Source organism: Amblyomma mixtum, chromosome 3 (genome assembly GCF_055824585.1).
Source record: "Amblyomma mixtum isolate Tamu chromosome 3, ASM5582458v1, whole genome shotgun sequence".
In the NCBI taxonomy this organism is placed as follows: Eukaryota; Metazoa; Arthropoda; class Arachnida; order Ixodida; family Ixodidae; genus Amblyomma; species Amblyomma mixtum.
The window spans coordinates 13076937-13104294 of NC_143014.1; the positions used below are offsets into that span (position 1 = coordinate 13076937).

At 45.5% G+C, this 27358-nt stretch overlaps 2 protein-coding genes across 6 annotated transcripts in view; both read left to right on the forward strand.

Annotated features, from left to right (window-relative positions):
- Positions 1–27358, forward strand: part of RhoBTB (Rho-related BTB domain containing) — a 451872-nt gene that overhangs the window by 217 nt on the left and 424297 nt on the right. Inside the window, exon 1 of one of the 5 annotated variants that reach the window (XM_089578198.1) lies at positions 45–868. The exons of the other annotated variants lie outside the window; for them this stretch is intronic. The gene's annotated coding sequence lies outside the window, so the exon portion shown is untranslated. Of the gene's footprint in view, positions 1–44; positions 869–27358 lie in introns of those variants that run through there. 5 annotated transcript variants of the gene reach the window in all.
- On the forward strand, positions 867–26504 carry LOC149349255 (uncharacterized). Its single transcript, XM_089578201.1, has 3 exons — positions 867–25678; positions 25760–25834; positions 26255–26504. Exons 1-3 carry the CDS (start codon positions 25518–25520, stop codon positions 26490–26492), a joined length of 474 nt encoding a protein of 157 aa, XP_089434327.1. The 5' UTR covers positions 867–25517; the 3' UTR covers positions 26493–26504.

The window sequence follows — 27358 nt, forward strand, 5'->3', positions numbered from 1 at the left end:
TCCCTCTGAATACAACAAAAAAAAAAAGAGAGAGAGAGAGAAAGAAACCTACTGATGTCACAACGGTGTGCTGCTCTCTCCGTAACTAGCTCTCTCAAGCGGAATCGGCGCGCATGTAGTGTACTCGCGCAGCTCGCGCAATGAATGGCCTCATCTCTTTGTTGCGTCTCAGCTGATGGCAGGTGCGGTATTGAAACAAGCCCCAGCTAAGAAGCCTCATTCAGAACTTTCGGAATTTGTAGTTTCTTAACGCTTGCGATGAAGGCGCGTACTTGGAAGTTAATGGTTATGTTATAGTGGGATTGCTAGCTGGTCACACGGAGTAGTTTCGTTGAATCCATGCACAGAAAAAAATTTTTACAGAAAATTGCTTTGCCTTTTTTACCAGAGGCAGGATTTTTGTGGGAATATTTTTGCGAGAGGTGGTTTACGCTAATATAAACCAGCCGCGTTGTTTTCATGCTTGTCGTTCTTTGGTGTGATCCTCGGATCGTGCAATGTTGCGACTGAAGCGCGCGCGTCGTCGATCGGCTGTTTTGGCTTGCGCGGTATCTCCTATCGCGCGGCTGTGTACAATAACAGCGATAAGGAGGCGTCTCCGCGCGCCCACCCTGTTGATGCGTCTGCTGGCGGACTGCGTTTGACAGCGGCCACGATGCAAGACCCAGCCTTGGCTTGCTGTGCATTGCCGCGAAGCCACGTTTTAGGAGGCTGTTGGCGTCGTGCCAAGTCCAAGTTCGACGCACCTCTTCGCTGCGGCGCAGCGAGGTCTCGTGTGGTGCTATCAAAGCGGGGACACCAGCGCTCATTGGAACCTGTTTTGCTGCGCTCATCGTGGAGCTGTGCTGGCGGCGTGACAGCGCTCGAGGTCAGCGGCCTGTCGTATAGATAGCTGCACCTAGACCCGTTATCTTTGCGGCCGCAAAGGGGAAACGCTCGCGTCTGTTTCTGGTGCGGCACCATTTATCGAAACGGATCCTGAACATCGACCCCGATGGGCTTCCTTTCAGGTGCCGCTTCGTTCTGACCAACTCTCTCATCCTGTCAGGATATTGTATTGGGCGGTGATCATGGTTTTGTACCGTTATTTGTTCTGCGTGACTCGCTTTTCGAAATTACTGCTCAGTTGGCGAGCTTGCGTTGCGGACACATTCCAAAATAAGGATTGCTGAAATGTATATGCTCCAGGTGTCCGCAATTTGTAGTGTAAGTTCTGGGTGCATTTTTGTAGCGTTTATGGGCGACCAGAGACAGATACAGCCAACTCTAGACAAGAAGCTTTCAAGGCAGGAATAAGTAAGTACAGCGAGTATCCTTAAATATAAGGACGTAGTTTTTCTGAACAGCTGCGTGCCAAGCGACAGGGTTTAAATTTGGCTAGTTCACGCAATCTATTGCTTTTTGTTGGGTTACTGGGTGTTTTTTTTATTTAACTCCTGTTTTTCAACCCATTTTTGTTCATTAGTATATGGTTTTTCATTGGCTCTGTCAGCTTGTGCGTGTGGTACGGTATCCTGTTTTTGCCAAGTAAAAAAGTAGTGCATATATGCAGTGTTCCTTGTCTGTCTTCTCGTCCCTGGTCATTCATAACGTTTAGAAGAAATACATTTTGAGTCTGCTCACCAACTAGCCTAGCTGAATGCGTCAGCGTGCACTGCACAACAATTATGATGCAAACAACAGTATCGAAAAAAAACTGGATGCTCTTGACCACCATCCTGAACATTCACCTGTCTCCTTTTGTCACGGGGCATCGTGCTGGTCGGGAAGCGGGCAAAACTCCCTCTCACGGATGGGCTGTTCTGCTATGGTGGTGATTTGTTGGCACAGAGAGGAGGAGGGGGAAAGCATTTTGCAATGAGGTTGAGTGAATCACGGCAATATTGGCTGGCAGCTTGTTCCTTATTGTTCTAGGAAAAAATGACATTTTAAATGCTTCAGTTGAACAGGCTGTTTCCTTAATCTTATTTATTTGTTCAGGCTGTTAGTCCTCCATTGAGGGTCGTTACAGGGAGGGAAACAAATACATTTCACAAACACTGCAAACAAAGTTATTAAACAAAATTAGAAATTTTCACGCCATTTCTGCAAAAACATAGACACCTAACTGAAAATTTTGCTCGTCAGTGCTCTCCACAGCATCACTCAGCAGTTTGTTCTGTATTTTATTAACATTGGGAAAGAAGGAATGATGGTGTGCATCAGTATGTGCATTAATAGCTTCTATTACTCTTCTGTGGTTTTTTTTGTGGACCACATTTTATAGGCGGTTTCATACAGTGTTCTTTATTTTTATTGTCCCTTGCATTATCTGAAAAAAAAAAAAAAAGTTTGTCGGTGCTTTAGTCTTATGGTTTCCAGCAGTTTCAGTCCGCAATGTTGCAGCATCTCTGTGACCGAGTCAGTGCGGTAATAGTTGGAACATATAAAATGCACTGACTTTTTGACATATCTTTTAAACTCGCTTTCCCCTGTGGCTTTATGCCGACAGGAAAGTAACCTAGGTTCTAAACGTACAAACATTTTAAAAAAGTATTGTAGTCTTTCGGTGTGACCGAGAGCAAGCGAATAGGCTCTCTGGAGGTGTTGCGATTATCATCCAGTCTGGCGTTGCAACCCGTGAAATCAAGTTAAAAACGAGATATGAAGCTGTCGCAGTCACTGTTGTTCATTTTAAGACTGTCACAATATGTTCCGTATATCTCGAGCCAAAAACCTAACTCTTACACTCCATGACTTAGAAAGACTTTTAGAACAGCTACCAGAGCCATATCTGGTAGTCGGGGATTTTAATCCTCACTCCGGTTTCTGGGGAAGTGGGGAAATAATGTCTGCCTGCTCAGTACTGTGAAAAGCACGTGCTGTTCTCCAAGCTCGGGAAAAATGAGCTGCATATGCTTATCTTTTAGTTCACCTTCTGCTTTTATAGATTTTAATTGGGATGTCCGTGACAACCCCTACGGAAGTGATCATCTGCCTGTAGTTAGCTTGTCGTCATCACCATCAATCATCCCAAGCAAACCGCGTCGTTGGAAGCTTCACATAGCTAACTGGGAGCTGTTTGGGGAAAAGTCCTCTCTAGAAGAGGTATTTGTGGATCATCTCAGTGTTGATGAACTAAATGAAATTTTTACATCCTGTGTCATTTCTGTGCCACGCATGGCTATCCCTCAGTCCTCTGGTGTGGTTCGACACAACCACAAGGTGTGGTATGGCAAGGAATGTAGAGAAATGAAAAAGGAGGAAAATAGAGCTTGGGGAATTTTTCGCAGGTATTCGACACACGTGAACCTTATAAACTTTAAAAAGCGAGAGCAAATGCACAACGTATCTATCGTGATGCCTAGAAAGCTTTGTGGAAAAATTACACATCATCCATAAACAGTTAAATCACATCCAAGAAAATGTGTGAGCAAGTTCGTAAATCTCCCCTTTCACAGTTCCTTTTCTTACAGCCCCCGATACAGAAACAAGTATAGAGGAACAAGCAGACATCCTGGGTGAATATTTCTCTAGTGTTTCCAGCTCTGCACACTACACAGAATCATTTTTAAAATAGAAAAACACAGCTGAGCAAAATAGACGTCCAACTGGTTGCACGAATTAACTTTCCAACAGATTAATCACAATCCAAGAAATGGAGTTTTATCGGCAGGTTAACGGTCTGCCCCAGGCCCTGATGAAATACACTACGAAATGCTGGCACATCTTTCCCAACCTTCTATTGAAGCACTTGTGAAATTTTTTAACAAAATTTGGACGTTAGGAAAAGTTATGGAAGCTTGGAAAAAAGACATTATAGTTGCATTCCTAAAACCTGGAAAGCAGCCAACATCCCCTAGCAGTTGTATTCCAATAGCTCTTACTAGCTGCCTCGCCAAGTCTTTTGAAAGTGTATTGAATATCCGGCTACCCTTCGTGCTTGAATCTCGGGAACTTCTTGACATTCATCCATGTGGGTTTAAAAAGGCATGCTCGACAAGAGACCATTTAGTTTGGCTCGAAAATGCTGTTCAAGAGGCTGTCATACACAGACAACACTGTCTCGCTGTCTTCTTCGACCTTGAAAAGGCATACGACACAATCTGAGGCTAAAAAACAGCGCAAACGGGGACGAAGCAGAGAGAGGGACACGACGCTGGAAGACTTCTGCTGGGTCCCTAGTCACGTGGGAATCAGGGGGAACAAGAGCGCTGATGCATGCGTCGCACGTGCCCATAATGTACAAATAAAACAAGTAGGCATACCTCATAAGGACTACATGAAACTTGTAAAAAATAAACTGAGAGGAAAATGGCAGGCTTCATGGGACAACAAAGTTAACAACAAGCTACATTTTGTAAAGCCCATCCTGGGTGAATGGAAGACCTTTGGGCACCAGGTACGTTTTGTGGAAGTAATTTTATGTCGTCTGCACATTGGACTCTCACACCTTACACGCAGCTTCCTACTAACAAAACAAGAAACCAGTCTGTGAAAAATGGGGAGATGAACTTACAATTAATCATTTTATTCTCGTGTGAAACTTGAAAAAATAAGGAAAAAGTACTTCACTCAATTTTACCATGAACTCATTCCTTTCCACCCTGCACTGGTCTTAAGTGACAATGCAATTGTTGACATATCTTGTCTCTGCAGCTTTTTAAGAGAAACAGGATTTGTTGAGAGACTATAAATTCAGATCCACTGCTTTGCTTCACTTTTTAATACACCTCACTCTTGTCATGCCTGAGAAGGATGTTGAGGTCTTTACTTCATTTGTTGGGAGCCTTGGGATCCTTGCCCAGTCAAGGATGGCCGCTGAGGTTACTGAACCTTCTTTAAAGGTTTTAATACTAGCCATTTCCAAGATTTCTTTCCCAGCATGACAGTGTTGTAGCAACGAACCTTTTAGGCTCTTTACACCATAGATGTTTTTCACTTTTTGGTAAAATTCCACACAATTTTCTTACACCTCGAGCTTGGTGCATGATAGCCTTGGATGCTTATGTGCCACTAAACCCAACACAATGCAACAACACATTGATAAATATTGCCGCGAGTTGGTTTCGAAGCCGCAGCAGCTCGGAACAGATCAGCGTCGCTGGCCTCTGCACGAGAGGGCCATACTATCGCCGAAACCGATCGTGCCTCGTGTTTAACTGCCACACACTCTCGTGCTGTGCATTGCACGTTGTCGTCTTCATCAACTTCCATCCATGTGCAAAAGCACATGGCCTCTGAGGTAGTCACGTAAGGCTCTGGGATAGTCATGTAATGAAAGGAAATGTGTATAGCTGGCTCCCTGCATCTGTTGACACCTCAATCACGCTTTGAGTTACGTGGTAGTAGTGACACAGAGTTGTGCGCTACATGCATTGGCATTGACACCATTGTGGCAGAAGCATGGCACTGGAGCAATGGGCCACAGGCATTCGTTGGGTTCTTTAATGTTGACGTTGACAACGTTGCAGACTCCGTTGATTTGGAGGGAAGAAAAGGCACATAACTGGCTCCTTGGGTCAATGGACACCTCAGTCGCGCTTTCAGGCACGTGGCAATGGTATCCACCTGCAAAAAACCATGCTTTTGCACAATATTTCATGTGTAGCCATGCTAAACTGCCAGCCATTTTTTTAGAATGAGCAGCTGATATAGCAGTCATTAACATGCAAGTGGTTGCATTAAGAGCTGTCCTTGCAGAAGGAAGTCATGCAGTCATAACATAAAGTAAAAATGTGCAAGTTAAATGTTAGGGCTGTGAGAAAGACGTAAGTAAATGTTTAGTTCCAAAAACTTGCGTCATTGTTAAGCGCGCTACTTTACAACACAATCACACGAAAAAACACACACAACAGCGAAGCGCGATGCTAGCACTGCTTCCAAAAACCCCCATAGGGGGGCATCTGCAGCACGCAGACCTTGGGAGAGGTGACACCACGGGTTTCTGAGCATCCGCAGGGACATCCCCGCAGGGGGATGATGGTGAGCAGTGAGTCACCACGGACCCAAGCAACCGTGCCTGGCCGTGCGTGGCATCGCCCTGTCCGGGGAAAAGGGGATCCTGGTGATTGAGCCGATGCCGAGCGTTAGGACCTTTAAGGCCCCTCGGCGGAGGCACTTTGGCCCCAGCTTCTTGTAGGCGGCACCTCCAGCCTGACCCGACCGGGGGAAATTGGCAGTCGCCTTTCCTATCCTCCCCTTCATCTTTCACTTTCCTATCTTCTTTCTCACAACTCTCCTGTCTATTATTCACTTCTTAGATTTACCTTTTTTCCTGGCGGCGAGGGTTAACCTTGTGTGACCAACTGCCCTGAGTTCCGTCATATTTGGTTATAGTTAAGGTGTACAGCTGGCGTGGGCAGGACTTGCTTTCAAGTTCCTGTCGTGTCCCCTTGTTGGGGTGGGTGGCTGGCACCATGACCGAAAAACTAAATTTTTTATGGCTCCCCCCCTTTCCAAACCAGATCACTGTCCCAGAAGAGGGCGGAACGAGGCAGCAGACTTTTTTGCAAAAAAGAAACCGACATTCACAAAATTTCATGTAATACACAGTAACTGTAAAGAAAAGCAAGCCTGAATAATATCCCCATTTCTTGTTACCAAATGCTTAACAGATACCTTAGGGCCTGGCTACAAGGTATCAAAAATGGCCAGCGGCAACCTACTCCTTCAACTGCGCGAGAGCATCCAGTGCTCGAAACTCTCAAACATTGCTTCTATAGGGGACATCTCTGTCTCCGTGACTCCCCACCGATCTCTTAATGCAGTCAGAGGCGTTATCTCAGAAGCTGACTTTATCCATCTAACAGAAGCCGAAATGCTTCAAGGACTCTCTGACCGAAATGTAATTGACGTTCGCAGGATCAAAATCCACAACGATAATGAAATAGATACTAAACACATGGTCCTAAAATTTAACACCAGCAGCTTGCCCAAAACGATCGAAGTTGGATACTTGAAAGTCAACGTTGGACACTACATACCCAATCCCCGCTGATGTTTGAATTGTCAGAAGTTTGGCCACGGCTCACAGAGTGGCCGCGGCTGCAAAACCTGCACGACATGCGCTTCGAAGGACGACCATTCTGAGGAATGTGATGCAGCATTACGCTGTGTAAACTGCGAAGGAGACCACACTGCATACTCCAGGGTGTGTCTATCCTGGAAAAAGGAGAAAGAAATCATAACCATAAAGACCAAAAAAAACATTTCATTTAAAGAAGCGAGGAGGCGTTTTGCGCTCAGCAACACATTCTCCTTCACAGCAAAACCAAACTTCGCTGATGTGGTGCGCAGGGGCGTAGTGCCACACAGCACTCCGGCACCTGCCAAGGCCACTTCTATCGAGCCTATGGCAGGGCCATCCACGCCCCAGGCAGGGACAGCGAAGGCTTCTCTGCTAACTCCAAGGCAGGAAGTGCTGGCCCATGGGTCAGCATCCCGAAGGACTTCCCCCCATCGGGGGAGGCCTGACACCCACACACCCGTGGCTTCCCCGCGGTCTTTCAGCACCTCTGGCGAGGTAATGGACGTAACTCTCAGCCCGCTTGCTTTACAAGCGGCTGAACGGCCCTCTTGAGCGAAAAAAAGACAGGGTCATCATAACGGCCCCAGAACATAAGTAAACCCCTTATAGTTCCTGCCCGAAAACATAAACATATCTTTTCTAGTTCAGTGGAACTTTAGAGGACTGTTGAGGAATTACAGCGACATAATAGATATTTTAGGGTCAATGTTGCCCGTAGCCTTATGTCTTCAGGAAACCAATCTAGGTCCTCTACATATGAATATCCTGAAACATTATAAAACTTTTAGACGCGATCGTGAGCAGGCAAATAGGCTCTTGGGAGGCGTCGCAATTGTCGTACAAAGCGGCGTCCCTGCTCAAGAAATCAGGCTCAAAACAAAACTTGAGGCAGTTGTGGTCAGCATTGTCAGCTACGAAACAATAACAATCTGTTTTGTATACCTTCCTCCACATTTAACACTAACAGTCCGTGATCTACAGGAAGTTATCGATGAACTTCCGGAGCCATATCTGGTAGTTGGCGATTTTAACGCTCACTCCTCTTTTTGGGGAAGCGAGTGCTGTGACGCTAGGGGTCAGATGATCAAAGATTTTATTCTTACAAATAATGTATGTCTTTTAAATACAGAAAAAGCCATATACTGCTCCCATACCTCGGGGAAAATGACCTGTTTAGATTTGTCATTTAGTTCACTCTCTGTTTTTAACGATTTTAAATGGGATGTCATTGACAACCCATATGGCAGCGATCACCTCCCTGCACTAATTACTTTAACATCTCCATCAGAAATAATTCCAACAAAACCACGATGCTGGAAGCTGCATTTAGCAAACTGGCAACTTTTTAGAGGAAAAGCCAGTTTAGAAAATATAGTTTTAGAAAATCTGAGCATCAATCAGATAAACGAAAAATTCACAAATTGTATCGTAACTGCCGCACAGTTAGCTGTTCCGCAGTCGTCAGGAGTGGTGTCACAAAATCACAAAGTGTGGTGGTCAAAAGACTGCAGGGAAACAAAAAAACTAAATAGAGCTTTGGGTAAGTTTTGCAGGTATCCGACACATGAGAATCTCTTAAATTTTAAAAAGGGAAGCGCTAAACCTCTATGTCCATCGCAGTGTTGAGAAAGCATCATGGAAGAGTTTATTTTATCTATAAACAGTCATATCACGTCTAAAAAAATGTGGGAGCAGGTTCGAAAATTAAATGGCAACTTCTCACCATTCACAATTCCTCTTCTGACAACACCTGGCACACAAACAAACGTAGGGGAACAGGCAGACATATTGGGGGAACATTTTGTTGCAGTTTCAAGTTCATCACACTATACGCAGCCTTTTTTAAAATACAAAAACACAGCTGAGAATCAGACTTCCAGCAAGTGGAGGTGCTAACGAAATGTGCAATAACTTAATTACCCTCCAAGAAATCAATAGAGTACTGTCTGCCAGAAAAAAACTCCGGGACCCGACCAGATACATTACGAAATGCGTGCCCATCTCTCCCAGCCTGCTGTAGAGGCACTCTTAATTTTCTTCAACAAAATATTCATAGAAGGTAAAATACATACCGAGGGGAAAAGAGCTGTTATAGTACCATTCGTTAAACCTGCTAAACCCCCAACTTCCCCTAGTAGCTATAGGGCTATTGCCCTTACAAGCTGTCTTGCCAAATCTTTTGAAAGTATCCTGAATATAAGATTAACTTTTGTCCTTCATTTGTTTGAACTTCTTGACAGCCATCAGTGTGGTTTTAAAAAGGGATGCTCCTCTACAGATCACCTAGATCATCTTGAAAACACTGTTCGAGAAGCTTTTGTTCGCAAGGAGCAATGTCTTTCTGTCTTTTTCGATTTAGAGAGGGCATATGACAGGGCCTGGACGTTCGGCATTCTTCAGGACTTAGCTGAGCTTGGCATCCACGGCAGGATGTTAAACTGTGTAAAAGACTTCTTGTCCATCCGCTCATTCCATGTACGCTTAGGTGCAACCCTTTTGAAGAACTTCGGTACCCCAGGAGAATGGGGTACCAAAGGGGTGTATTTTAAGCATAACGCTCTTTGTTGTAAAAATGGACTCTGTTAATAAAATAATCCCAAGGTCTGTTATGTATTCAGTGTATGTATGTAGATGACCTCCAGATAGCTTGCACATCCTCCAACATGTCAACATGTAAAAGACAAATACAGTTAACAGTAAATAAACTGGCAACTTGGGTAGACAGAAATGGTTTCCGGTTTTCTCCACAGAAAACAGTGGCCATTTTTTTCTCGCTCAAACGAGGTTTACAGGCAGATCTCACCCTACACTTTAACGAAATAGAGTTACCCGTAAAAATGAACATAAATTTCTAGGCATAACATTTGACAGAAAACTCATTTTCCTGCTTCACATAAACGCATTAAAAAAGAAAGCCTCCCGATCCCTTAATATACTTAAAGTACTCTCCCGAAAACACTGGGGTTTCCGATAAGACATATCTTTTGCAAATTTATCGCTCTGTAGTGCGTTCTTCCCTTGATTATGGATGTATAGTATATAGGTCAGCGAGACCATCGTACCTGAAACGACTGGACCCAGTACATAATTTAGGTTTGCGTCTTTCCACTGGTGCATACAGGACTTCGCCCATAAATAGTCTTTATGTAAAAACTAACGAACCATCACTTACAGGCAGAAGAACGATGCTAGCGTGTTCATACATTTTAAAAATCCGTCCACAACCTAAACACATCTGTCACCAAATAGTCACAAAGTGCCCATCAAGAACACTATTTAACAGCAAACCACAAACTACTAGGCCACTGCTCTTGCGTTTCGAAGAGATATGCGAAAACCTCGGCATACTAGACACATTACCTGGCATTGCTCCAAGTCGAGATCCACTTCCTCCATGTTACCTTTATCCTTCAATCTGCGATTTCACTCTTGCACAGTTCCGTAAAAAACATTCTGCAGCAGCATGTAATACAAGAATTCCTTGCACTCAAGGAAAAATACAGTACTTTCACACCTTTTTATATAGATGGCTCAAAAACTGATTTTTACGTTGGAAGCGCAGTGGTACTAGGGAATGGGAATGAAATAGTAAGCTTTCCGCAATGTGCATCAATCTTTCACTGCCGAATGTTACGCTGTCTGTGTAGCCAGTCAACAAACAGCAAACGAGGAGCTCACAAACAGTATTATTTACACACTCCCTAAGTTCACTTACTGCTTTCCACTGTAGAAATGCAATCACTCCGTCCCTTGGCGACATCATACATAACATAGTAATAGCCACAGGCCAACGACAAAACATAAAACTCTGCTGGGTCCCAAGTCATGTCGGAATAAAAGGAAACGAGAGAGCAGACTTCTGTGCTGCTCAAGCTCATGATAAGTAAGTCAGAAAAGCAAATGTCCCGTTTAAAGATTGCATTAACTTTGTTCATCGTAACATAAGACAAAAATGGCATTCCGTATGGAACAATGAAGCAAATAACAAACTACACTTAGTAAAGCCAGTTTTAGGTGAGTGGAAGTCCTGCACCCACCAGGAGCGTTTCACAGAAGTGATTATCTGTCGTGTTCGTATAGGGCACACGCACCTTACACAATTTTCCACTAGCAATGCAAGACAAGCCACAGTGAGAATTATGCGAAGATGAGCTAACAATAAACCATGTTTTATTTTCATGCAGAAAACTAGAAAGACTGAGGAAGGAGCATTTTACAGTTTTTTATAATGAACACATACCATTCCATCCAACTTTGCTCTTAGGTGAACATGCACTTGTTGACATTTCACAGGTTTTTAAGTTTTAAATGCATGGCAGGTATTTTAAACAAATTGTAGATGTAATAAATAAGGGTCAGCTTTTAAACATGCAGATTTTTTTAACCACACCTCAGCCACTCTCTCGTCCTGAGAAGAAGGTTGAGGTCTTTATTCGATTTGTTGGGAGCCTCGACAACCTTGCGCAGCCAAGGATGGTTGCAGAGGTCACCTGATCTTCTAGAATTTGGTCTTATATTTTTACTAGGTTGCTTGAAATTAATTTTTAGGCCTATTACACCTCCGTTGATTTACACTTTTGTATAACATCCTATATAGAACAATTTTCTATACCCTGAGCTTGGCGGATGATAGCCTTAGCTGCTTATGTGCCATTAAACCCAACACAACACAACTCGCTTTCAAAAACTTGGTTGTCTTATTCTGGCTGTGCTCTACACTGAACAAGAGGACCTTGCATAATATGGTTGCCGTGCTGACAGCATTTACTGAACTGCCTCTCTAAAGGGGCTTTGAAACACCTTCTCGGGAGAGCACATAAACTCAGTCGCTCATTCTCTTGTCATGAACACCTGAGCCAAATAATACACTTCTAGACGCAGCAGAGAGTCCATAATCGCCCACCGCCGCGGTGGCTCAGTGGTTATGGTGCTCGGCTGCTGACCCGAAAGACGCGGGTTTGATCCCGGCCGCGGCGGTTGAATTTCTTTGGAGGAGAAATTCTAGAGGCCCGTGTACTGTGCGATGTCAGTGCACATTAAAGAACCCCAGGTGGTCGAAGTTTCCGGAGCCCTTCACTACGGCGTCCCTCATAGCCTTAGTCGCTTTGGGACATTAAACCCCATAAACCAAACCAAACCAAACCATAATCGCCTGCTGAAGTTAGCGGGTCTTTTCCGGTGACTTTTTCATGCTTGCACCCTTGTCTTTTGCACGCTCTTGCATAATTCTGTCCAGAAAAAGAACCTACCTCTCGCATGGCACTGTGCAGTAAAGCCAGTGTCTCCCATGTGGTGAAGCAGACAGGTGATGAGCTGTAATGATGTTACTGGGCTCTTTTTCTCAACAATGGCAGTAAAATTTCAGTCACCACGAATAATTGTGTCTGGATGCTAATCATAAAGAAACAACCCTGAAATAAATCCATTACCCATAAACAAAGGCTGCAAGAGCAGTGGCACGTCCAATGTATTGCTCATTTCCAAGAACATTGTCGAGCTCCTATGACTGCATTGCTACTGGAGTAATGCTAGCTTGTTTTCTGTTTTTTTTGTTCCCAGGTTGATGTCCACAAATCATTTTTCTGCTCTTCTGTGTTTGTTCGATGTTTGTATGTGTCTTTGAACATTGAAGAGCTCTACCGCGCAGTGATGCGTGAGCCTTGAGTAGTCAAGGTTTCTTTTGTAGCTGAAAGCATTATCGGGGTGCAGCTTATTGTACCCTTTAGTCACTTTAATCGAAAACATTTTTGTGCACAAGATACATATCAGCCAATTTTTTATTCGATGGTATTTGCAATTTTTTCTATGTTGAGCGCTGTGATTGCTGCGTCAATGCGCCAGACTGTGCCAAAAGGCAAATATCGCTACATGCTGCTACATTTTGATAATCGTGCTACATTTTGGCCGAGCCTGCACCAATAATCCGAATTTCTATGACAATGAAATTCTTGGGCGCCACGTGTAATCCTACATCATCTACACACACCTCCTTCCCTCCCCCCACATACAGAGGGGAGAGAGAGAGGACTGATCGAAGGGTTCTCGGAAAAAATTCAGGGGCACTTTTGACCTAAAGTGCGGTGAGGCGGAAGCCTTAAGCACGGTGTTGCTGCTTGTGTCACTGATGTGTGGTGAAGATGTTAAGCTTTGCCTCTAAGAGTGGAACGCGAGAGCGTCTTGCAGCGCTGCCAGGGAGTCCACAGAACGCCATCGCCCGCTCGGCTCTACGCCTTGTTCGTCGGTAAATTGGTTTTTGAGGAAAGGAAATGTATCTGTATTGCACACCTCGGTGCACACCTGTACCTGTACCTCGGGAAGGGTGGAGTGAACAACGACATCGTATTCACTAGACGCGCCTTTGTTCACTCCAAACTGTCGAGCTGGCATGGCGGAGTGGTTAGTGTGCTCGTCTCGCACTCTGGAGACCCCGGTTCGATTCCCGAGCTCGACCAATTTCCTACTTGGTTTTATTTATTTCTCTGGTCTGACTAGAAATGTTAATTAGGCTAATTGGTTAATTAACTAATTATCTAAACTCAGTCCCACTTGGAGCATCACTACACCATCCCTTAATCGGTTGCATGGTTACTAGCCAAAGTACGATTGGTCCCGTTAGAAATTCGCACACTGTGACGTCACGACCATTTCGACCAATTGAAAAGCATGACATTTCTGTCGACAACTCCTGCTTACAACGATGAGGCATTAAAGGCTTCCGCCTTAATATACATTGTGTGTGTATGTGTGAGCGGATGTCATGGTGGCCTGGCCTGTTGTCAGCCTGCATAATGAAAACAGAGAAATGAAACAGGCTTGCAGCAGTACACAGCGATTTACTCTGGTCATCTCGTGGCGTGGAACGAAATGTGCATGACACAAACATTCACAAACCGTGCCAAAATGGGGAAAGTTCACGCTACTGCGAAGTTCTCTGTGGTCGTCGGTTTTGGGATTCGCTTTGTTGCTCCATCAAAAAGAGGTGGTCAGGTTGTGTGTGGCAGAAAAGACAGCACACAATTATTGTTTCCAGTAAAAACTGATTCTGTGGCTCTCTCTGGCTATGTATTTGTCTGGGAGCAAGAGACATTTATCACCGAGAAAGCTTTGTCTTCCCGCCAATTGATTGAAACTTGTGAGGATGGCGGTGTTGTTTCTGGTCTTTTCTAGCTTATAACAGCTGCATTTTCGGTTAGAATGTGTGGGGACTTAACCCCTCGTCTTCCCCTTTTGTTGGCTTCCCCACGATGCACCCTCCTTAGCTTGGTTAGTTACCTTAAGAGGGTTCACCAGTGGCAGTGTCCATAGGAAATACATGGGAACTTTCAGAAGCCATACCGTGTCTAAATATGGCTCTATTTTCATGAGGTTTGTGGCAGCGTTTTCTTCTTTAGTGAATAGAGGAAATGTTGCGGACAGATTTTATTGTTTAAGTTTCATTTTTTTACCAATTAGACGCAAAGTTCCAGAAAAATGGTGCTTTTAGATATGTCGAACTTTCATGTCATCTCGGGAAAAAACTAAGCCAAGTATCAAAATTTCGTCCGCAACATTTCCTCCCTTTTTCTTTCATGATTGTTAAGCTGCAATTTTTATCCATATCGAACCTAGTGTTTGAGTTTTACAGGCTCTGAAAGTTGTGTATGTATTTTCTGCGGGGATTTGAATTTCGCGCTAAAGTTTTACTAGTGCGACGTGGCTCCACCTGGTGACAAATTATTTTGTCGCTACTACACTCTACCACCAACTTCTTGCTTGTCTGTGTTCGTGTGCACTTTTTTCTTAGAACCTGGACGAACTTGATTTCTTTCTTTCCTTTTTTCTTCCTTGGGCTGTATTTCGAAAGGATTTCTGCTTTTCTTTTTTTCTTGAGCTTGTGGTGCGAAAAGGAAGCGGGATGCAAGGCCACACCCAAAAGCACCCCTCCTCTCCCCGCAGCACACATAGTAAGGCATTGTTCGCACCAAAACACACGTGAGTCGGGTCAAAAACCGGTTACTGGGTTAATGTAAATGCGCAGAGTCGAGAGTCAAGGGGTCGGGACCAGTAAACTCCGCCGCAAGGGGTAGGTTGACTCAGCTCTACCCTGCCCCGATGTACCTGTAAACGCTGCCGGGCCGAGAGAGAGAGAGAGAGAGAGAAAACTTTATTGTCGGAAAAGAAGGGTTCCTGGGCGCTTAGCAGAAGGGCCAGGTGGCCGTTAGCTGATAGCTGGCGGCTACCTCCTCGGCGCGCTCGATGGCTCCTGCCTGGACGGCGGGGTCCGAGCTGCGCAGCACTTCTTCCCAGGCATCTGGTGAGGGAGCTTCTATAAGAGCTTCCGGAGGAGGATCCTCCGGGCAGTCCCATAGCACATGATCGAGGGTGGCAGTGCTACCGCAGTGTTTGCAGGTGGGGTCTATGAGATCGGGGTAGATGTGGGCGTAAATGTACGGGTTCGGGTAAGAATGGGTTTGAAGTCTTCTCCAAGTCACCTCTTGGTGTTTGGAGAGTGACTTGTGCGGGGGAGGATAGATTCTTCGAGAGAGTTTGTAGAATTGGGTAATTTCGTGGTACGAAATCACTGCCTCCATCTCGGATCCCCCTGGACGAGAGCCCACCGCTCGGCCGACAAAACCTCGAGCGTGTTGGTGGGTGGCTTCGTTCCCTGGGTTCCCTGAATGGGCAGGAGTCCATACCAGTTCTATTTCTCGTTGCAGTGTAATATTTGTGAGGATGTTTCGAGCAGTTAGGGATGTTCTACCGCGCGAGAAGTTGTGTATGGCAGTCTTGGAATCACTGAGAATGATGTCAGCGTCAGTTTTTGCTATGGCCAAGGCTATGGCTGCTTCTTCTGCTTGATCCGCGTACTTGACCGTGACTGAGGCTGCAAAAAACGGAGGGGAGAGGATGAATGCAAACTTGTTTTTGACTTGCGCCGTCGCACCTCCGAAGGAGCGGTGGTGTGCCTCAATCTTGGATGCTACCACTGCTTACTCGCAATGCGGTGCTCGACGCTTGGTGTTGCTGCTGATGAACCTGTCTCGACTAGCTAAAATCGAGTTCACGCGTTGGTCGAGTTGGGTTGACTTCGCTCAGCCCGACCCCCGACTCAACCTGGCGTTATTAGTTCATGTAAACAGAGCTAATCAAGAACTCGCTTATGCAATGCCAAAGTTTGCGTTCAGTCACCATGCATAGCTACAGGACGTTCTCGGTGCTTCTGCAAACCACACTTCTCGTCCTTTTAAGTTTCATCCAACTTTGATTTGCTTGGTGCCTTGTTGGTGCTGAGAAGCGGAAGATGGGTGTTCAGCGCTGGGAAGGTTCGTACGATACTAGGCAAAGTAAGCTACACGCTGTCACTACAACCGAGGACATGCTTCTGTAGCTATTTAAGGAAGGCTACGCGCGAATGGGAAGAAAACCAGTCATAAGGCCTTGTGCTAGGAGCTCCTTTCTTTCCTTTTATTTAGAGACTGACTACATAGGTGTTCAACACAATGGAACCTTTTCCGGGTAATGTCCTGCCGATGCACCAAGCCTCTCTTCCGCCATTTTAACGGACCACACCTGTCTGCTCAGGCAAAACCAGTAACCCCACCTTACCATTGTAAAAGAATTTTCGCAGAAAAGACTGAAGGAAGCTTAGGCGACCCAAACCAGAATTGCTAAATTGGTGGGTTACTGAGAAATGGTCCATTGTATGACCCCCACATCCTTCTGTGCTCAATGGCTTGAGAGGGGTTAACTTTTTTGTGCTTCGCTCCCCGAAACCTTGGCCGCATACCTACAGAAAGTTCTGGGCTCTACTTTTTTGTACGCGGAAGAACGAATACTTTCGTGTCGCGGTGTAGTTTACACACCTGGAGGGGGAATAGAACTTCCCTCCTTTTTGGGGTACTCAGGTGCTGCCATCTATCGACAGAAAAAGTTCAAATCTGAGTTGCCTTGTAGCTGGTGAGCCCTCTTAAAGGGACAGTGAGGAGAGCTCTATTAATATTTTTTTTAAAACAAAATCCGATAGTTCGGCATTTCATGGCTTTATTACCACTTGGCCGGCAGTGAGAGATGCATTTATTTCTAAGCAATTTGGGTTCGAAGTGAAAAAGTTTTTCCCGTCGCTCTGATTCAAACTTGGGATTCTCTTATGACGACACAGGACGAAGTGACGTGAAACATGACGTGCACATGACGTAACACAGACTCCGTGATTTCTGGCAGCCAGCAGTGCGGCCTAGCAGCAGCCGAAAAGAAAGCTACCACCGGCCGCACGTTGAAGGCATCTATCGGCTACTGCGGCCGTCGCTCCGTTTACGTTTGCACCGGCGTTTTGCCAGCGTTACAATGGATGCCGCTCTCGAAGTCGTCAACGAAGTTCTCGCAAATAGACACCGTTAGCGTACCGTGTACCTTGTTATCGTTAGCGGAATACTGTGAGCCCGCCTATGTCCGGTGAGCAGACGCTCATTGGTCCCGATGCTGCAAGCGCGCGTAGCTGCCGGGTACGTGGCGCCATCTGGCGACGTCAAGGAGATTTGCGCATGCATTGGCTGCGCCTCAGTGATTCGTGGCATCTCTTGTCCTAGTGTTGCTAGAACATTGGTTCTAGCAACAATGTTCTAGAACATTGGTTCTAGCAACACTGTTTTGTCCTATGACGTCATCACGTTTGTACTTGCAAGTTTGGCCTGTGGCGGCGATACCTGTATTTTGGTTCTTGCTCTTTTCTACGTTACAAGAGCTTTATTGTCAGTATGAGTGTCGTTTTTGTAATCAGGAGCTGGTATTCTGTCGATACAAGCCAACTTCAATTTCTCCTCGGTGTCCCTTTAACTAACAAAAAAGGGCGCCGGTATCGCAGCGCCACGAGCGCCATGAATGATGTGATTGCTGCTAGCGCGCGCTGGGGAGACGGCTCTCTTTAGGCTCGGGATTGCGCCGTGTACGAACATGTCTGCGTAATGCTCTGCTCTTCGCCGGCGAGGCGAATGGCAAACCCTCGTGGGGAGGAACGTTCTCCTGCATCTTGTCCCATATGGCCGCAGGGTATCCCCCTGCCCTAGCGGGGGCGAACATTCACTCATAACCTTGCTGGTGAGTCGGACGTTCTCGATTCCTCAGCGCATTTTGTTGCTAGCTGACGTTATTGTTGTTGTAAGAACCTCTGTTGTTGTAGCAAGTGCTTCTAGCAATAAATGCCTGTTTGTGTCAGCCGGAGTTTCGTTCCTTTGTTCTCTCAGAGCAAGGCCTGCTGTGGTTGGCGTGCGCTGGGTAGCATACGCGATCATGGGATGGGGTCCGGTGGTTTTGAACTGTGTCAGCCGCGGTTAAGCGGGGGAAAAGTATTTATCTTCCCCCAATTAAAACCCAACAAATGGTGACTGGAATGCAGCACCCTATTGATACAGGCCAACTTCTGTTTTGTCCTTGGTGTCCAGGAGAGATGCGATTCATGAGCGCAAAAAATCACAAAAAGTTGATTTTTGGAGAAACAGTTTTTCATACTTAATATACTTCAAACTCTATTGCTGCAAATTATCCACGCTCAAAACGATCCCAAAGCACGGAAAAAATGAATAACTTGAGATTCATGCTGCTGAAAGACGAAACGCGAGCTTCAAAATGACATTCCACTTTATATGATTACAGTTAGGAAACCTCTCCCTGATTGCCGCCATTCTGCTACCATTTGAAAGCTCATTTCATCACAGCACTGCATCACAGCAGCGCAGTCAACGCTAAAGGCATCTTCCTGCACCTCAGTAACTGCACACGGACTTCAAGCCTCTTTATCTCAGTTTATGATTCAGTCTCTGCCTTATGGGCTCTGGTTTGCCTTGGACAGTCGCAATGAGCTTGGTATCAATTTATTCGGAAGGAGTAGAGCTTTGGTGTGATGCTATTGTTTACTGGCTTTTACATCATGCTCTAAATTTGTTGCTTCCCTAAATTACTAGCCACCCATTTCATGCATTCTGTTCATAAATTTCTTAGCAGTGTATTTTCACTGAGGCAAGTGGAAAAACATCATCACTGCACAAAGTAAATCGTGGGTGATGCAGTCCTGTAAATATTTTTGTGTTTTGTGTCACGGATTTTGTGTTTTGAATTGTTGGTAGTATCAAAATTGTCATTGCCTAATTTGTTTAGCAAGATGGGAAGGTTGTAACTTAAGGACTGGTTCATAGAATAAGTTCTTGGCGTTAGGGTGATCCAAGTTTCTTTGTGTCTCGTGTTACAGCAGCTGCTATTTTCTCTCAGTTGTCCAGGTACAATGAATGAATTATCACGTTGCCATGAAGAGTATTTATAGCATAATAGAGGCCTGTAAAAGTATAATGTGAAGATTGGAAGGATATCATGCTTTATAAAGATATTTCTTGTGGGGAAAAAGAATGGCACATTTACTATGGGCTGGACAGCTTTTTTCTGCAGCAAATACAATCTGTGAAGATTTGTTACCCCTGTTGTTCCCCAAACCAAGCTGCAGTATTGGATATGAGTTAGTACTAACACGTTGTAGAGCAACATCTTTATCCTTACTGGAAAAAATGTGTTCTATGTGCGCATTCCAAGTTAGGTAGTGAGAAAAGATAACTCCCAGTGTTTTTACAGAAGTCACAAGCTCTATAGGCTGGCTATTTAAGGCTATTTTGAGAGGTCTATAAATTTTCTTTCCCTTAGGGAGGTATAACAGAATTTGTGTTTTTGACAGATTTATGTGCAGGGAGTTTGCGTCTGCCCATGAGTGCAGTTGTTTTGCGTTCAACGTAGGCCTCGGAAATACCTGTGACAAAAAAGGTTGTGTCATCCGCAGATAACACAACCTGAACATTACCTGAACTTAATAGTATTAATTATTAATAGTAATGTAGTATTAGTATTGGCACAACCTGAACTTAATAGTATTAAGTAACAGCATTTGTGTTTTCAAACCGCTGGTCCAAGAAAGCCCCACGATGTTGCCGTGCTATAATCGAAACAAATGAAAAAAAAAAAGGCTCTGTATACACGAGCAGCCGAGCATGTTGTATCGTATTTTATGAAGGTGCCTTTTATCAGCGGATTTGTGCGAAGCATAGCCACGTCGACTCGAGAATCCCGGAGGTATAGTTAAGAAGATTTACTAGCGCCTCCTGAAAATATGTCAGCTGATGGTGATTCACCCAAGTCAACAACAGATGTTTCACAAACTCCTGAGCATGACAGTTAAAGTCTTCCATTTCCATATCTGTTGGCAACCACTGCAACTTGAAATAGGGCTGTTGTTTCTACCAAAATAGTGAGCCTGTCTCCTCGTTCCTTCTGTCACCGAGTGTGCAGAAGCGCACCATATATGTCATCTATCTGTCGATCAACAAACGTAGGAAGACAGAAGACTTGCTGGGCCGATGTCATTCCTGTAGTCTCTTCTCTATTCCTTCTCGAGCCTCGAACGAGGGGCGTGTCGGAAGGGCGATCAGGCAGGCACATCCGACCTTTTCAGCGTACCTGTGCAGCGGCCAATTCCGAGATTTGGAGGAGCTGGCCGCCGAGGCAAAGCGTATTCAAGGCGACATTCTCGCCGCGCGCACCTATCGTCTGCCACCGCCGGCAAGGGACCCCAGTAGCACAAACGGGGCTTTGAATTGCGGCCCCTTGTGGGCCCGGCAGGGACTGCCCACTGGGGCCAGACATGGGATATGTGCGGCATTTGCAACTTGGCATCGCGCGGGACCCACAAGGCCAGCCCAGCGGGCTTGGCACATAGGGCTGGCAGGGGACCCCTATGGTCTGCATGCATAAAACGATAAAAGGGGCCTTCCTCGGTTCCTTGTGGGACCCAGTCCCCGAAATACCTCCTGTAAGCAGGCAGTGAAGAGCATTGGCAAGATCGTGTCTCCCTGCCTGACACCTTTCCGTATTGGAATTTTATTGCTGACTTTATGGAGAACTATAGTAGCTGTGTAATCGTTTTAAATATCTTCCAATATTTTCACATAACACTCTTCCACACCCTGACTCCGCAATGCCTGAATGACAGCTGAGGTTTCCACTGAGTCAAATGCTTTCTCGTAATCAATGAAGGCTATATATAGGGGTTGGTTATATTCTGCGCATTTCTCGATTACCTGATTGATAGTGTGAATGTGGTCTATTGTCGAGTATCCTTTATGAAAGCCTGCCTGATCGTTTGGTTGACTAAAGTCCAAGGTTGTCCTGACTCTATTAGCGATTACCTTAGTAAATACCTTGTAGGCAATGGACAATTAGCTGATCGGTCTGTAATTATTCAAGTCCTTGACGTCTCCTTTCTTATGAATTAAGATAATGTTAGCGTTCTTCCAAGCTTCTGGTACTCTCGAGGTCACAAGGCATTGCATATACAGGGTGGCTAGTTTTTGTAGCACAATCTCTCATTCGTCCTTCAACAAATCTGCTGTTACCTGATCCTCGCCAGCTGCTTTCCCTCTTTGCATTGCTCCTAAGGCTTTCTTTACTTCCTCCTTCGTTACTGGCGGGATGTCCCATTGCTGTGCTCGACTGTCTCCCTCAGTAACTTGATGATTACATTTGCTACTGTATAGATTTGTGTAGAACTCTTCGGCTAATTCAAATACCTTATCCATATTGCTGATGACATTGCCCTGTTTGTCTTTTAGCGCATATATGTGGTTTTTACCCATGCCAGTTTTCTAACTGATTTTAGGCTACCTCCGTTCCTTAGAGCATGCTCGATTTTCTCCATGTTAAACTTTCTTATGTTGGCTACCTTGCGCTTATTTATTAACTTCGATAGCTCTGCTAGTTCTATACTGTCGGTGGAGTTAGACGTCCTCATGCTTTGGCGTTTCGTAATCAGATCTTTAGTCTCCTGAGATAGCTTGTTGGTATCCTGTCGAACCATCCTACCACCTACTTCTGCGGTGCACTCTGTAACGATAGCTGTGAGATTATCATTCATTGTTTCAACATTGTTTCAACAACATTGTTTCCTCTAACCAGAAAGTATAAAAAGAAAATAGCAGATATTTGGGTTCGAACTCAGCCCCACTGCGTTAGATGGGCACGCAAAGCGTATGCCACGAAAGGGATTTTTAAGCATGAAATGCTTTTAGCTCCCGTTGTCGGCAGTGTGGTGACGTCACGCCGAGACCGAGAGCCATCATCCGGGCACCGTACGAGACTTAACGAGATTTAACGAGACTCTCTAAGCCCCCTACGCGACCGGCATGCAAGCGCCGGTTGGTCTCCAAACGAGTCACAAAAAATAACTGCTGCCAGTACCTTCTCAATGTTTAAGAAGATATCAGTTGAGCTGGCGTTTGATAATGCACGGAATTATAATTTCCGATTTCTAATAACGCGTGCATAAAGCACATACATGCCACATCCGGGTACCGTACGAGATTTAACGAGACTCTCTAAGCCCTCCTACAGGACCGGCATACAAGCGCCGGTAGCTTCGCGCCGAACGGGCGGTGGCGTTCCTCCCTTCCTGTATGGTGCGGCTCGGGTGTCCACCGAGATGACAGAGAATTACTGCGCCATTTCCTTTCCTCAAAAAACGTTGCGTTCAAAGGGCAAGGCATCGCGCCGAACGGGTGGTGGCGCTCCTACCTTCCTGTAAGGTGCGGCTCGGGTGTCCACCGAGATGGCAAAGAATTACTGCGTAATTTCCTTTCCTCGAAAAGCGTCGCGTTCAAAGGACGAAGCATCACGCCGAACGGGTGGTGGCGTTCCGCGGACTGCCTGGCAGCGTTACAACACGCTGTCGCGTTCCACTCCTAAAGGCGAAGCTTAAGCGTCATTAATTAGCAGTTTATTAGTATTTAGTCATTAATCAGTCATTACACACTAATCAGTAATTTGTCATTACTTCGTCATGAATTATGTGTGACGTAATCCAGTGGTAACATCACCAGTGTCACATACGCAAAGTGGTGCTGAAAACGCTTTCGCCTCTACGCATTTCGGACAGTTTCGAACGCGCTGCATATACATTCTTGTCAGGCCTGCGTCTCGTCGTGTCCGCGTGCGCTTCGCATTATGCCCGTAAACATTTCATGCTTACTCTACTCTCGGTTACGGGAGAGGCAGAGATTTTTTTTGTGCTTTACTGCCCGTAGGCCACGAAGAGTTGTTGGTTCAGGCATGTTGGAGGGGCACCCAGTGAATGCGTTGTGGGGTATATGGACATGGACTTAGTAACGTGTGTTTGGGATGTGTTCTGATCTTACAGTAATGAAGAAAAACGTTAATATTCTAAATATGCGTCAGAAATTGCAAGGAATGAAAAGTCGGTGTTATGGTGTTCCGCTGTACTGAAACAAATGGTGTGATGTATATGAAGTGGTGTAGTATGCCGTGCACAGTAATAAAGATCGTGAGTGATGATTGGTAATCGATAATTGTGATTGTAATTGACGATCGTGATTGGTAATGTGATTGTAGATTGGTAATCGCTACGAAATGAGAAAGAAAAGGAAAAAGCGTAAAAGGAGCAGAAGACGTTACCTAGAATCTCACGAAGCGGAAGTTGTACGTCACGACTTTTTTTTTTATTCGAGGTGTTTGCCATTAGGCATAATGTAAAGGGAAAGAGATAATGCGCACAAAAGAAGACAGGATGAACGAGAAGACATGGACAAGCCAGGCGTCACATGACGCCTGGCCCTGTGCATGGCTAATGCTCAGTATTTTGAATGTACCGCACCCCTTTGGTATTTGAATCAATATTTTGCAAATCTGCATCGTAGCATTCTTCCAACACTGGTGTGTAAAGCAATTGCTGCTATAAATTTTGGCTCGGACGATTCTAATGCTTTTGGTCGTCCTCCTTTATTTATGGCACATTCCGCAGCATCGAAGCGAGATATTTGTTGAGTGCCTCAAGCCGCCCCCCCCCCCCCTCAGGACGCTTCTCGCTGATTGCTTTCGCACGTATACAGCATATGCCTCTGTAAACAAAGAATGCAAACCATAAAACTAATTCCAGTCATGTTACCATGAAAGGCAAGAGATAGTGCGAAAATGGAAAAAAAAAATAATTTGCGGTATTTTGTCCCTCTATGCTGTACAATCTACAGAACCTACAAAAAAAGGCGCTGAAGTGTTCAAAAATTTCCGTTGACGTCGAGCATATAACCTAGACAGAGATAATAATTAGACAATAGAGTGATTTCAAGTGCGTACTTACGTGCTAGTACCACGACGTCGCCGTCATAAAATCCTTCCCCATCGTGGCCATCACCGCTCAAATGTAAGCAGTTATGGTTCACCACTCCCGTCTTTCACCACTCACCATTCACGTCTTTCAGAATGACATCCTTCCTTACTGAAACAGGGACGATAGGGTTCCACCATCTTTGCACTAGACATACGTGTAGGATGGCTTTATCATCTTTGATTGTGGATTGAATAAGGAAACACGGGGAAATGCACAAAACACTGTATGACACAAAGTAAACGAGGACGAGCGAGTCTCGTGGTCTCCTCGGTTTGGCTACACTTTCTACACTAGTGTAGGCAGTGTTACACTCGCGCACTCGATTTGTTAGTGTAGCCAGCGCCACCTACACTTCGGCACTCGATTTGGCCAAGCGCTACACGAGTTCTTCTACACTTCTGCACTACCATTTCGGCGAGTTCACGTCGTGTAAGCGCTTGTGTAAGCACCTAGCAGACGCTTCCACAGCCATCATGCTGGTGCTCATAGACGGCGTCGAGACACAGGCATATGCCGTGCTTGACGAGTACGGCTCGCATATGCAAAGCGATGGTGGGTTTCTGTATGAGCCTGAAGGTGAGTAACGTTGTTGGTTAAGCACGTGGGCTATGTCGCCGTTTGTGATGTGCTGCAAGTTATTTTATTTGACCAGGCGGCCTTCGCATCAGTGTGCTGCATGTGGCAGCACCCAGCTCGCCTTCACCCACGACACCGGCTGTCGTTGAGGGTGCCAGTCGGCTCACGCTGCCGCCTCTTCGACAGCCCACGCCGTCACCTCTTCGGCAGCCCACGCCGTCACCTCTGTCTCGTGGTTCGCCGCCACCGTCCGGCGACGGTGAACGCGAATCATGGAGCGACAGGAAATCGCTATTCCTGATCGCAAAATATAAGGAAGCTAAATGTGGCATTGGCAGAAAGGGTGGCTTTAGGTAAGTCGCAGCGTGTGAAATGCCGCAATGACGCGTGCTTATACACCAGATAGCGCAGATGCCCGATCACTGCAACGCACCATAGGCGTACTTTGTGGCGTTAACCCCTTTGATTTTGTTGCTGAATTTTGGATGCACGTTTTCTCAGCCTTAAGTTATGGCTCGACGCAGTGGCAACGGATATGTTTACTATCTACTTCTAGAAGCACATCATTCATTGTTTCTCGGTGTCATCTCTTCTTCAGCGTTATTAAAAGTTACACAAAAGCACACAGGTCCGTGGTGTAAGCTTGGAACGTGCTGTAACTTATGTTATCCTTATGCAAGAACTTATATTATAGTGAGGTAGTAATGCTTGGCAAAATCTTTCTTTCTCAGGACAAAAAAGGCCATGCGGGAGAGACTTGCGGAGCAAGTCAATTCCGAATTCGGCTGCCGCGTCACGCCTCTGCAGGCGGAAAACAAATGGAAGACAATGGAGAGAGCATACAAAAAAGTCAAATCGAAGAATGGTTCATCCGGCCATTCGCGAGCAACCTGCATGTACGAACGGTATGGACAGCAGGCATTTCAGTTGTTTGTTCAAGTAGCTATCCTCTAAAGATAATCTCTGACCTTGTATTTCCTTGACAGCGAACTCGCCGAGGTGCTGGAGGTCGAGCACCATATTACTCCGGTGGCATTGCTTGCACCAGGAAAAGTAGTTGCGTAAATCTACAACTTGGCATTTTTTTTCTAGGATGCAATATTTTAAAGCTGTGCCATCTTATTGTGTTCACATAATGGGAACTGGCATGTTTTAGTTGTGGTTCTAATTTTCTTTCACATGCTTGCATGCATGTGTGTCTGTTGTGGGGCCCCATAAAGAGAAATCTTTACTAATTAATGAATTCTTATTATTGTACAATTTAGATAAATGACTTTCTTGAATCTGCAATTAATTTTTTTTACTTCACTTTGCAGTGACCTCCAGCTCTCAAATATGCTTTGTACGCTGCTCTGCTTACAGGAATGGCGAGAAACCAAGCTACCCAACAGCAAATTTCTCTGCCACTCCTCTTGTACAGTTACAGCATGGAACGAACAATTTCTTTTGTGTTGAAATTAATGAACCTTTATTAATGAAAGCAATAGGGAAGAAGAAAACATGCTGCCCGACAATGGGCCTGCTGATGTTGAGGAGGAACCAGCCGTGCCCTCCCGCAGCACCGAAGCAACACCAGCTCGGAGGCGTCGGCAGGACAGGACTGCAATTGGCAGCCTCGTAAAGGTGCTGCAAGAAGCGATGGCACAGAAGAAGCAGCAGCACGAGGAGAAAATGCGTCTCCTAGAGTGCTTAGTGCGAGCTGCTGAAGCTAATAAATGAGTATCAAGTTCACATTGCTCCTGTGTGCATTCTTTTTCGGTCAGCACTGGTGCTGGGCTATTAGCTTCCCTCGGCTTTCACAGTGTCCTGCATGCTGCCAGAAAATGGTCCTGCTGACGACATTCAAGATGAGGCAGCACCAGCACCCTGCAGAAGCGCAGTGACAGCATCGAGGAGAGTCGGCAGAGAGGCACATGTATTGGCAGCCTGATTAGAGTGATGCAGGATGCCAAAGCTGCAAAGCAGAAGCAGCATGATGAAAAAATGCGCCTTCTGCAGCCTCTTGTACTCGTTGCCGAGGCAAATAAAAGAGTTCAACTAGTTTCTTTTCGCATGTTGCTCAGCATTGATGCTGGGCTATGTGTCGTCTCCGGCTTTCACAATGTGCTGTGGATGTGTCACTTTCCCTTGGCTCTTCATCATTGCCAACGTCGTCGTGAGCAGGCAGGTCTGCAAGCTCCGATATGAAATCCCTTACAGAGTTGCACATGTTATGAAGCACGCATGCTCCCATAACAATGCGACAACACTGCATAATTGTTTTTACATCGACCAAATAAAGTCTTCTAAAACGTTGCTTCAGAAGGCCAAAGCAGTTTTCAATGGCCACCCTCTGCTGGCTGTGGTACTTGTTGAATCCTTTTTTCCACGCCGCAAAACTGGAACCATTGTCTCTGTATGGCGTCAAAAGCCAAGGTAGCATGGGGTATGCGGAATCGCCGAGTATATAATTATCACCGCACTTGTTTGCAGCCTCTTCGAAGAAGGTGCTTTCTCTCAGTACCCGGGCATCATGTGCAGAACCAGGAAAGCCAATGAAGACATCCAAAAACCTGTTCTGATCGTTGCAGACTGCTTGAAGGATT

Excerpts from the sequence above, each read along its gene's own strand:
- LOC149349255 (XM_089578201.1), top strand. The coding sequence starts at position 25,518 with ATGCGGGAGAGACTTGCGGAGCAAGTCAATTCCGAATTCGGCTGCCGC. Across the intron at positions 25,679-25,759 it reads GCAACCTGCATGTACGAACG|CGAACTCGCCGAGGTGCTGG; the intron begins GTATGGACAGCA and ends TTTCCTTGACAG. Across the intron at positions 25,835-26,254 it reads GCACCAGGAAAAGTAGTTGC|CAATAGGGAAGAAGAAAACA; the intron begins GTAAATCTACAA and ends TATTAATGAAAG.